Source organism: Magnolia sinica, chromosome 18, assembly GCF_029962835.1.
Source record: "Magnolia sinica isolate HGM2019 chromosome 18, MsV1, whole genome shotgun sequence".
Lineage (NCBI taxonomy): Eukaryota > Viridiplantae > Streptophyta > Magnoliopsida > Magnoliales > Magnoliaceae > Magnolia > Magnolia sinica.
Window position 1 is genome coordinate 25,254,418 of NC_080590.1, and position 12,683 is coordinate 25,267,100.

General features: G+C 38.1%; 1 protein-coding gene across 1 annotated transcript; it reads right to left on the reverse strand.

The window, feature by feature from the left end:
- Nucleotides 1–1,193: 1,193 nt before the first annotated feature.
- On the reverse strand, nt 1,194–9,347 carry LOC131233273 (WAT1-related protein At1g43650-like). Its single transcript, XM_058229919.1, has 7 exons — nt 9,126–9,347; nt 8,963–9,025; nt 5,843–5,959; nt 5,177–5,414; nt 4,708–4,866; nt 3,535–3,686; nt 1,194–1,498 (listed from the first exon to the last, which is right to left on the reverse strand). Exons 1-7 carry the CDS (start codon nt 9,314–9,316, stop codon nt 1,360–1,362), a joined length of 1,059 nt encoding a protein of 352 aa, XP_058085902.1. The 5' UTR covers nt 9,317–9,347; the 3' UTR covers nt 1,194–1,359.
- Nucleotides 9,348–12,683: the final 3,336 nt, after the last annotated feature.

Here is a 12,683-nt window from a genome sequence, read left to right on the forward strand (position 1 = left end):
CCCACCTATAAGAGTATACTTTTTTCCATAGTAGATGCAAAATAAACATTGATGACGGTTGTTGATGTAGAAATCTGGCTAGCCTTGCTGGGTTCACGAACCTAAACAAAGCGCTGGGCACCTTCCAATGACTAAGTCAAGAATCTAGGCCTAGTTGAGTATTGAGGGTTCAGGGCTAGAAATTGTGTGTACCTTTCACCACTAAAGGTACCTTATTTAAAGCTTTTAGAAGAGGCAATAGTATTGAAGGATTTTTCATATTTAGTAGATACATATTGAAAGTGGATTTAATACCCAAATTAGTAGGAAGATCTTTCGAGATTCTCGGTGAAGATCTTAGGAGTTGAGGGTGTGGATTTCTCTTTGGCTCAATCTGATTAGGTCTTGGTCAGACACGTCTCCTTAGTTGGACAATGGGGCGGGATGTCTCTAAATAACTTTGGAGATCTTGGAACCGGCGAAGGTAGCTCTTTCAATCCAAGCTCGGGTTTTGAGTATGGAATTGAACCCGCTGTCGTGTCCGACCTGACCGGGGAGGTGTGCAAAGTTCCAACCTGACCTTTAATCATTGTTCGGCCTATTTTCCCTATAACAATGGCCAAGTATTTAATCTTGTCTCAGTGAGTGTGCCAAAAACTCTAGCCATCAAGAGTATTCTTTTTTCACCATAGATGCAAAAGAAATATCGATCACAGCCTAGCATTTTATCTTTTCTTACCGAGTGTGCCAAAAATATTGACACTTCGATTTGATTTCTATTATATGTATTGTTCGTGTTAAATGTTGGCCATTGTTGATTCCCTATCTAAACCTTCATTTCCCTTGCTTGACTAAGGGCCTACCGGATGAGTGGATTGGCCTGAGTTATGATGCAGGGGAGGCTCGCCATCTGCCCCGACTAATGAATGGAGACGATCCAGTCCGTATGTGCTGAATTCTTTACATATTTGTATGAGATCTCGGAAATTAATCTATCAGCGTTCAACTCAAAACCACTGGGGCCAAATAGCAACAGCTAAATTGCATCCAAATTGCCATTTAAGGCACACCCAAACATCCTCTAAACTAATTCTAAGAAAGAATATTACAATTTAGCCATTTTTACTTTCTAAGACTATCAAAACTTGTAATTGAATTCAATGATGCATCCAAAGAAAGAGAGAATGCCAGGCAAATTCAAAAAACATGGGTGAAATGAACAAGGCCATAGTACATGGACTTTCTGTGGGTCTCCCACTACTTCGGAATGGGTGCCGCTTCCTACTCCAGAGCTTCGTCAGAGGCCCTGTTGTCTTGTGGAGCCATGATGGGAGAGATTGCCGAATTCGATTGCGTACGTTCAACAACTAACGTCTAACGTTATGTCCCCAGTGCCTGTACATTGGGTTGTGATAGCTGCTTTCGATGACAGGGTCTCACAATGGACGGTGCTGGCTCATTCCTCTTTCCCCACAGAAATGCATACAACCCTCCTATTATCATAATCATACCTAATATGCTGCATTACATGCAAACTTGTTATTATCGAGATCTAATCCCTACTGAGAGAGCGTAAGGGTGTAAAGTTCAACATATATCCTAACGAATTTAGAATCACAAATCCAATGCACCTCATTCGATCATTCTATGAGATGATGGTTTAAGCTTGCACATGACCGAATTTCCTTCTCTCCGCCGACCGATGCTGCATTTTCCTTCTAACAAGTGGCTGAGAGTATGCAATCTACCGTGGCCTCTTGGCTGCAGATTCGATGTCCCCTCCTTTCTAGTCTGGCCACAGTACGAAACTGTGGTGGCCAAATATTGCATTGATCTAATGATCCCAGCCATTTGGTTGGGAGGTTACAATTAGCTGATCAATGTCATCCATCTACATCCATCCATGGGTAATAAAAAAGCGGGCCCACCATGTGGACAACCAACATCAATGATCAGACCATGCTCATGTGGATTTGGATGTGGCTTGCATCACATTATGACACAATGGAGTGTATTGGATCGTTCCTCTAAATAACATGAAAATGGATGTATGCTTAGAAAATAGTACACGCATGATCTGCCCGTGCAGATTTGAGAATTCAATGTACCTTTTTCGGGGATTCGAATACTATGGTTTGAAAGACAATAAAAGGATATGAGAATTCAATGTACCTTTTTCGGGGATTCGAATACTATGGTTTGAAAGACAATAAAAGGATAACAGGAATTAAGAATGATCACCTACAACCGATTGTACACTACGACCATTTTAGTTTACATTCAAGGGTAAAATGGAAGGAAAAGATGATTTGTGGGTACGTGCAACCTATTGCAGGTGATCAAGTCCTCAAGAACAATGGCTGATGTTCTTTCTAGTTTTAGAGCACCTGATAGCAAAGCCAATGGTACCATAGGCCATTAATTTAAGCGGAGACCACTGACCACTCGTGAGAGGATCACGTGAATGGGTACACCGATCATATAATGGCATGATCTAGTCCATTCATCAGCCCTGAAGCCTCGTTGTCGATAGAGTTGTACATGAACCGAGTTAGCTCGGTTAACTCACTCAACTCGACTCAAAAAAGCTTGACTTGACTCGACTCGAAACTAAGTTCAAGCCAAGTCGAGCTGTTTTCAGCTCGAACAACTTTCAAGCTGAGTTCAAGCTGGACCGAATTCGACCCAAATTCAACTCAACTCGGCTTGGAAATTGACTTGAACTTGACTCAGTTTGAATCAATTCGACTCGAATCAGGTTGACTTAATAAAAATATTTTATAAATATTTATATATTTAAATAAATTATATATTATATATATTAAAACCCTAAAATCTAAACTCAAACTCAACTCTAACGCTCAAACTTAAATTTGACTCGAAAGATCAAGCTCGAACTCGGCTCGAGCTGCTGGCTGAGCCGAGCCGAGCTGGCTAATCAGCCTTGAAGACCGAGCCATGGAGTTCTAGCCGGGTAGCCTGCTAGCCAAGCGGAGCTGAGCTGGGCCAAGCTTCACTCGATTCAACTCATGTACAACTCTTGTCGAGATGCCATCTTCTCAGAATTGCACCAATGGGGCAGTCCTGACGGCCCATCTGATGGCACGTTTGACAAGTGGAACCTCCTCGTTTTGAGCCAGGTCGAGTTCATAGTGAGGCCCACCTGGTTAATCATCCTGATCTTGCACACGTGTCCCTTGTTGGTACGTGCACTTCCAATTAATTCTTGAGTCTCTCCTCATAAATTTCAATTGAGGAATACTGTTTGCACACGTGCTAAATTCATGAGCACACATGCAGCCATGCAACAGGCTGGGATACCCACCATGAACTTCCCCCTGGCTCAGATTTCATAGATTTTCATAACCACTCGGTTTAAGGACAAAACAGATGGTTGACAAAATGTCGTCATCTTGCAAAACGACAGGACCCACAAGTTGAGCAGTCCAGAATGCCTTACACCTGGAATATGTGCATACAGGTAATGGGAATTATGTGTGACTTTGCCTAAAAGAAAACAACGCCATTCTCTCACAAAAGAAGTATAATGCATACCTTCCAATGAAAATTTCTTCTCCCATAAAGAATGATTCCAAGATTGTGACAAAGATCAACGAGAGAGGATTAAACATGGAAGGATAGGTGGGCCCTCGTTTTGCAACGGCCCATGATATTAAACAGAAGTTAGCACCGGTGCTGAATACTGCCTGTGAGTAACAAAGTCAGTTTAGAATATCAGCTGTTACATAGGCTTTGAAGAAAAAATAAATAAATAAATAGCAGGCAGCAACACATGAAGCCCAACCCTGAGCAAGCCTGATGTGAGTGGTTGCAATTAGAAATGAGAACAATTAATCATATATGGTCCAATATTTCATCGACATCGGTCTGCAAAAGCCACAACAGTATGAGAGTCCTAGCAATTGAATCGGTCGTCCTGCAGGCAATTAGATGGCTGAGATTGTGGTCTAGTTATAGTAGAAGGGATTGCCCATGACAGCTCTAGTTATAGTAGAAGAGATTGCAGAAGTATATGTGCGTATGTATATTTGTATGGAGGCCATGGTTTGGGGGTGTTTTTGCATGCAGGTTAAGAGTTCGCGGACATAATGAAGATAGCCGAAAAACACTCACTGAAACCTACCAGCTCTGATACCATGAAATAAGAAGTAGATTTGAAAAAAAAAAAAAAAAAACCTCCAATCATCTTACTATGATTAGCAAAAGATATATTATATGCAGGATCATTCTCCCAACATGGAAAGACAAAATACCCCTAAGACTATGCCCTCTATACAAACATAGATACATACATACTCCTTTAGAGATTAGATTTACATGGCCCACCTATTATGCAATAAGGTACTTTACAATGTTGAGGTCATAGTTCAATGATTGAAGGATGGCTGGTATACCAAAAATCCCCATATTGGAAGATCCTAGTTGTAGAATATTTGACCATTTTTTTGTGGAATGTGAAGGATTCCTATATTTTCTTTCTTAAATGTATAGTTGCTAGGACACATCAAATTATTAGTTTTTCAAATCTAACAAACTTTGTGGCAAAGGGGCCACAATAGCACTGACTTCGGGACTCCACCTGTAGAGAAAAAAATAGAAGGTGGAATAATGTCCATCTTAAACATTACTTTTTTATGAATATTTCTCATTTGTTTATAAGAAATAAATAAAATTATTTGCCAAGATAATTAATATTGAAAAACTCACCGAGTAAACTATTGTCAACAGCTGCAAATCCCATCCTAACCTCCAAGTAGCTTTTCTTCTATCTATTGCTATTCCGACAATTGTTGATTGGATGCAACCTGCCAAGCATGAGAGCATTGTTGCCCAATACATTGACGGATAGACTTTGAATAGTCTAACCTATTTAGAGAAAATTTGTGTTAATTAAGTGAAATTAATTCAAAATAGTATGAAAATTACTCTTATGAATTCCAATGACCATATGAAGGTTTATATGTATGGCCCAGATGCTAAAAATCTCCTAGATTTGAAAAAAGGAAAAAAGGCCACATATTTGATGGCTAGGATATTACGACCTCTAGGATTTTTATGCATAGGCCACCCATGGTGGGGCCGATTATGTAAATGATTTGGATTACTAAATAATGGGGCAGGAGACCTACTTGCACAAAGTGATTACAAGCATTCTGTGATACCTAAATAAGTCTACCTGTATAATAAACCAAACGGCAGTACTTAAGCAGCATCCGACCAACATACACGAGCCACGTGCCATCTCACCGGTTGTCCTCCTTTTCGTCGAAATCTGAGGGTTATGCACATGAGAAGTCCACATGTGCAATGGCATTCCTTTGTAGAGACTAATGGTTAGAGCTCCAGCAACACATAAAATGGTTCCAGCAATTTTAACTCTCCCTCCTTTGCTTTCTAATCCCAATTTCTCTATTCTAAAATAGGAATATGCAATAAGGTTTCAGAAAAACTTGATACTTAAAAATTTCTTACTATGCTGATATGTTGATTCTAATAGGTGCATTTGGTGCACTGGCCAATTGGATTGTAATATTAGTTAGTCTAATAAAAAGGAAATGATAATGAAGTTGCAGGAATGTGTTCCAAATTGCAAGTAAGTTACCTTCCATTTGATTTGAAAGGAATTTAAATGCAAATTGATGACTTTTCCTCTCTGTTCGTTATAAATAGGTTGCTTCAAAAAAAAAAAAAAAAAAAAAGAAGTTAAATTGAACATTTGCAATTCAATTCACTTTCTTCTTTCTCAATTCAATTCACTCATGCATCCAAAGATGGCCCATATGCACACGTGCATGGTTTTAAGTGTTGATGTATCTGTTCTCTATCAAGTTTTGGTACATACCTGACAATAGTGGATAGGATGAAAGTAATGACAGGAATCAAATTAAGAAAGTTGGTTGCAAATGAAGCAGAAGTATTGCGGAGTCCATAATAATACAGACCCATAGCCATCGTTGTCCTGACACACATGGAATAGACCATTCAATGTAAAATATATATATATCAACCTGTAACTTCTTTTTCTTTTTTCTAAAAAATCATAGAACTTTGTTGTAAGAGCGGCATCAATAAAATACAATTTGAGTTCTCAACTCTTCCCATTTTCTTTAAATGCCCAATTCATAGTAAGTGTAAAACATGGGGATAAGATGTGGGTTTATTTATTTAAAATTCAACTCAAAAGTTAAGGACTAGATTCATTTAAGAAGAAACATTTCTGTCATTAACCCACTAAAAGTGTTACAAATATTGGTGATATTATTGATAATATCACCAATATTATCGATAACACTAGGTCAGTGACATCAAAACTGCCAGCAGGTTAAAAATAAAAATAAAAATCAAATATCATTAATATTTTCAATAATATCAGTGATATGTGATGATATTTTGAAAAGAATTATTTATTCCAATTTCCTGATATCAGCAATACCATAAATAATACTCCCGATACTAGAAAAGCATACCTAAATAGACCAATTGACAAAAAATTAAAAATTTGTACGAAGAATTAAAATGTTTATTTTTTTGGAATTGCTTTTTTTTTTTTTCCTTTATGATTTCTATCATTCTTGATTTTATTAAATCAAAATTTAGATTTTAGGAGAAACCTGGAGCTGAAACAAATGTTGGTCAGGAATTCAAACATGATGAAAATTCATAGAAACTTCATTCTTTTCAAATGTTAGTATAAATTACAATGAAAATTCATCTCTATCCATAATTCTCATGTATTGACATGCACTTGTAGGTAGAAAATTAACATTTAAGTGAAAAACGAAAATTTTAGGTGGACTTTTTTTTTTTTTTTTTTTTACATTTTTGTTTTTCACCTGTGATTAATGTGAAAACTTTATGTATTAATGAGTTTTGATTAATCTATTGATTGACTACATTTTATATGTACACAAATGCTTTCAACAACACATAGTTAGTTCCCTATAAAATGGATTTATTATGTATAGTTATTTTTTTTGTAATATTTTGATTCCTACATGTGTAAAGTATATATGTCCTTTAAGATCTGATAAAGTTTCACGAAAAATATTCACCTTTTTCTTATAATATTGTCCCAATATTTCCTTCAGACAATATTTTTTTGAGTATTAGTAATACCAATAAATGTTTCCATATCTTGGGTCATCTAATGATTCCAACACTCCAATCACTAATTCATCCATCCATCAACCAATACAAGTCATTGTCCTCATCATCATAGCCTAATTCCTATTTAGATTATGCACTTTCGTATGGCCCATTGTATTTTGTTTTGATAGTTGCGTTGGTGCATGTATTCTATTAGCTAGGTACACATCCTATTTTGTCATTCCATTCTGTCAAGAACTATCGTCATTTGGTGGTGTGCCCCCACTTTTTCCTAATAAAATGAAAAAGGAGACTATATACACAGTTAACCATAGGTCACTGCTCTTTTCTTATTATCTCTACTCACATCTTTTTAGACCTCCCCCATCCTTCTAAAGCATTCAACTTGAAACAACTCACTGCTTGGTTCTTGGTTCCCATTGTACATGCAAGTCATTCAAGTCTCATTTCTAATCTAGTATTAACTATTAGTGCTACTCTTTCTTTCTTTCTTTCTTTTGATTTGTTTTGAAGAAAGGGTGGTGAAATTGACTTTCACAAGCCTTCTATTTTAATTGAATCCACCAACACCAAATCGTCCACACATACACTCGAGTTTCCTAAATGCATACATTTCTAATTCTATCATTCCTCTTTTTATCACTTATCCATCTTAACATCCTCATTTCAGCTAAATCATCCTAAGCGCATACTGCTCCTTGACTACCTAACATTCTTATCCCATAAAGCATTTTGGTCTTACAGATACCATATAAAATCTCCCCTTCACCTAAGTTGGTATGTAGCAATCACATGAAACTCTAGATGCACATCTCCATCTTCATTCACTCCACTCTAATTCTATAAGGAACTTCCTTTTCAGTGTCTCCACTCGCATGAATTATTGAACCCAAGATTTCAAAACGGCCATTTTGGATCTCATGAACACACACACACACACACACACACACACACACACACACACAGAGAGAGAGAGAGAGAGAGAGAGAGAGAGAGAGAGATCCAGTACTACTCTCGTAGCATTGTGAGTCACCTGCTTCTAGTTGCATTCAAATGCCAAGGCAGCCGGGCTAATCCATCAGGACAGCCCACTAGGTCTAACACTCACTGATGTGCTGCCAAGAAAAAAATAGGATAGATTGGGATAAATAGCCTATAATATGGATGGTCAAGATTATTTATATAAAACTAGGTCCAGTCCACAATTTGAACAATCTATTCATCGGCCTTGTCATGGATAGCATATAGTTCTAAACAATCACTTTTATCACACAAACCTCACCATTCCATCCATGCAGTGAACACAGAAGAATATTTAGCCAAAAAAAAAAAAAAAAAAACAGAGACAGAGACCAAGTTACAGATGGGAAAAGTCACTCAATCAGTATGATTTGTGAACAGCAGCACACGGAATGTGTGTTGAACCTAATGGACATCCAATCAATCTGTTTCACTGTAATCATCCTCAACCATAATTGAATCAGCCCCACATGGAATGAAGCGCTTCAATTAGATAACAGTAGCCATCCGATCCATGCTACATTAGGAGCAGTTATAATAAAACGACCAACATTTTAAGCGTTATGATCAACTATTGAATGTCATTTTATATCACAACCTTCAAATAGTTGTCAAAAATGCCTAATGTTAATAATCATTTTTTTATTTTATTTTTTTCCTTTGGCATACCTCCAGTTAAATGGATTGAATCGACAGTCAAAATCAAGGAACTTTTTTGTTAATAGCATACCTCCAGTGGTACGGAATGAATGGAGAGTCGAAATCTAAGAACAAGGACATGCATTTACGCACCCAAAAAAAAAACCCGGAATGGGGACATGCATGTACGGCTTACCCGGAAAGGCCATTGAAAAAAATCCATACCACAGCCACCCAGCTTAATTTCCGTGCCATGTTTCTACATAAACAATGCGATATAAGTTAGCTATGGCGAGAAAACTCAAAGAAGAATTACTATTATTGAAGAAGAATGACAGAAGAGAAGGAACCAGATTGACCTCTCAATGAAGTAAGCAAAAGGCGCTAGAAAAATGGTTGCGATAATCAGACGGTATGTAAGCAATGAGAAGACGAAAGCTCCCTCATTTAGGACAGCCTTCGATAAGAGGAACATTCCCGTTGCAAGCAGCTGTACCAACAGCATGCTCATCGGTGCTTTGTATTTCCCAAACAATGCTTTCATTCCCATCTCTCGGACCAGTAGCAAAAATCAAACAGACAGACAGACACAGAAGGAGAGAGAGAGAGAGAGAGAGAGAGAGAGAGAGAGAGAGAGAGAGAGAAGATAAGAAGAAATGCAAAGTTCATAACATTGGTTACCTAAATAAATAAGCTTACTATCTATTGGATGCGTGGCTTCATGAATGGCTGGTGTACCTATCGGTTCAACCGGGGAGCTAACCATGGGAAGCTATGTGAATTCACATCTAGGACCTATCGGTTCAACCGGTACGGCCCGCCTGACTTTTGGTTCAATATTTTAATCGATGCTGATCCTGGCGAGATGTCGGGTTGGATGGGGTATAAAAGGAAGCGGATTGGCTGGTGTACCACACATCAGCTATATAGCTGCTGTAGGTACGTGTCGTGCAAAGACGAGCAATGATGCTCCTCGAGCTCCGAGCTGTACCAACGGTTCAAAGGAGATCAAAGTAACCTGGGCTCTACAAATATGTATTTATTATATCTACACCTTTCATCTATTTGTAGAGATCATTTTAGAGCATTATCCAAAACAATGAATCATATCCAAAGATCAAATGGACCACACCATAAATAACAGCGAAGATAATGATTTTCACTGTTAAAAAATTTAGGGCTCACCATAATATTTATTTTCCATCAAATCTGTTCATAAGGTCACAAATATCTAGATGAAGAAGAAAAACAAATTTCATATTGATTCAAAACTTCTGTACCTCTAAAAGGGATTTCAGTGGTAGAAAAGGGTTCCAATGGTAGACATTCAATCTCCAACTACTTTTTGTATTGTGGTCCACTTGATAGTTAGATCTATCTTATTTTTCATCTCAAGCCTTAATACAAGCTCATCAAATGGATTGACAGTTTGAGTATAACACATGCCTCATGATCAGACCCACAAAACCTGCTGGCATCCATATTTCATGATAGTTTAGATCTTAACATCAACAAATTTTGTGAATCTGATCACGAGGTATGTATTATATCCAAACTATCCATCCATTTGGCAAGCTCGTCGTAAGGCTTGAAATGAAAAATAAGACAAATCTAACTATCAAGTGGACCATAATGAAAAAAGCAGTGGGGGATTGAATTGTCTACCATTAAAACCCTTTTCGGGTCACAAAAGGTTTGGATCAATATGAAATTTGTTTTTCCTCTTCATTCAAGTCTTTGTGACCTTATGAGCAAATTGGATGGAAAATAAATATTATAGTGGGCCCTAAGAAGTGTTTAACGGCTAAAATCATTATCTCTGCAGCCATTTGTGGTTTGGTCCATATGATCTTTGGATATGATTTATTTCATGGATAATGCTCTAAAATAATCTCTAAAAATAGATGAACAATGTAAATATAATAAATACATCACTATGGGGCCCATGTAACTTTGATCTCCTTTGAACCGTTCTTACAACTCAAAGTTCGAGAGCACGACCCGTACCTATAGCAGCTGTATTGCTGGTGTGTGGTACGCCAGGCAATCCGCTTCCCCTAATGTCGAGGTTGCTTTCCTCGTTTTTTCGTGTTGTGTGGCTGACGCAGGGATGAACGTGGTGAGGATAACTACTCCGAGTCCATGGAGCTTCTCTGGACTCCTCACAGAGACTTCTCGAATCCACGAGGAAAGAAAGCAAAAAATATAAATAAATTCTAATAAATTCAAAATTGATTAATTGATGAATAAAAACGAGTTTACAACCCTTTAAATAGGGCTACCAAGCAATGAGAAAGAAATTAGAATCAAACTATAACTCAAACTCTTAGAATCCGCAACTTACTATAAATAGTAAACTTACTATTTATAGACGGTCGTGATGTCTACTAGTGCGCAAGGTTTTCGGCTAAAAATAGTAAGTATCCTATTTGGCTTCACCAAACCGTTCTCCTAATTATTCTAAGCTCTTTTCCCCTTGGGCGCAACTCCTAAAGCCCAATGGATGAAGAGTTATAATCAAACTAAAACTTACTATTTATAGTAAAAACGAAATTAAAACAGGGAAACGACCGTCAATCTAGGCATTTTTTGCAATTCCGGGATGCGTAACCCGGCATAGCAGGGTTGGTTGGCTTCAGTAGCTCGTTCTACCCCAAAATCATATATTTTACATCAGATAACTCATTCCGGATTGCAAGATACACCCGATTTAAGGTTCCATGGTCTGGATCACTTTTGTCATCGACCGGGCCTTTTCTGATCCATCTTAGCCATGTAATGGTCCGCGACCCGCTCTACATCAGTGGCACACCAGTATTTTGGAGGAGGATGATCTTCAGCCACCATCGAGACGCTTGATGGAGTAGATGTTACACACAACACAGTGAGCCCCGTAGGACTTACTGTGTCCGAGATTTGTTGCCCAGGCTTCGGGCTGCATTTGCATCGGGAGTGGCTTCGGTCAGGTCGGGTAAGATGGAGTTCGGTCAGGCCCGTGACTGTGGGCCTACGTTGATGTATGTGTTGTGAATCTATACCATTCATTCGTTTTGTCTGCTTATTTTAGGGCATGGACCAAAAAGTGAAACAGACGTAATTTAGTGTGGACCACATCATAGGAAAAAGTGGTGATTTAACACCCACCATTAAAAGCTTCCCAAGGTACACTGTAATGTTTATTTACCATCCAGTCTGTTGCACACAGACCTGAACGAAGGGACAAAAAAAAAAAAAAAAAACTGAAATATTCGGCTTAGATTCAAATATTTTGCGGCACATGAGAAGTTTTTAATGGTCAATCACCATGTGTGGTCCACCTGAGATTTAGATCCAGTACATTTTTTGTTCATGCCTAAAAATGAGCTGGCAAAACGGACGTGGACGTACAGCTCGGATATTTAACACATACAATAAAGTGGCTTCACTGGTGTTACACGGGAACGGATTGGCTACTCCCCCTGCCACCAGCCCCATGGCTAATGGTCAATGCCCCATGGGCCTCACCATGATGTATGTGCTTTATCCATTCCTTTCATCCATTTTTACATATCATTTTAGGCTTGTACCAAAAATGAGAGCGATATAAATCTCAAGTGGACCACACCACAGGAAAACAATAGTGATTGGATATCCACCATTAAAATCCTCCTAAGGCCCACTGTACTTTTTATTTGACATCCAATCTGTTGATTAGGTCATACGGATCCAGATGAAGGTAAAAAAAACAAAGATCAGCTTGATCCAAAACTTTTATGGCTCCCAAAAAACTTTTAATGGTCGAAGTTCATTCAACACTGTTTCCTGTAATGTGCTTCATTCGAGATTGGGATATATCACAGTTTTGGTCTCATACCATAAAATGATCTTAAAAAAAAAAATAGATGGACAGCATGGATAAAACATATATATCATGTTGG

Excerpts from the sequence above, each read along its gene's own strand:
- LOC131233273 (XM_058229919.1), bottom strand. The coding sequence starts at position 9,316 with ATGGGAATGAAAGCATTGTTTGGGAAATACAAAGCACCGATGAGCATG. Across the intron at positions 5,415-5,842 it reads ATCCTATCCACTATTGTCAG|AATAGAGAAATTGGGATTAG; the intron begins GTATGTACCAAA and ends TTCCTATTTTAG. Across the intron at positions 3,687-4,707 it reads TGTTGACAATAGTTTACTCG|GCAGTATTCAGCACCGGTGC; the intron begins GTGAGTTTTTCA and ends TGTTACTCACAG.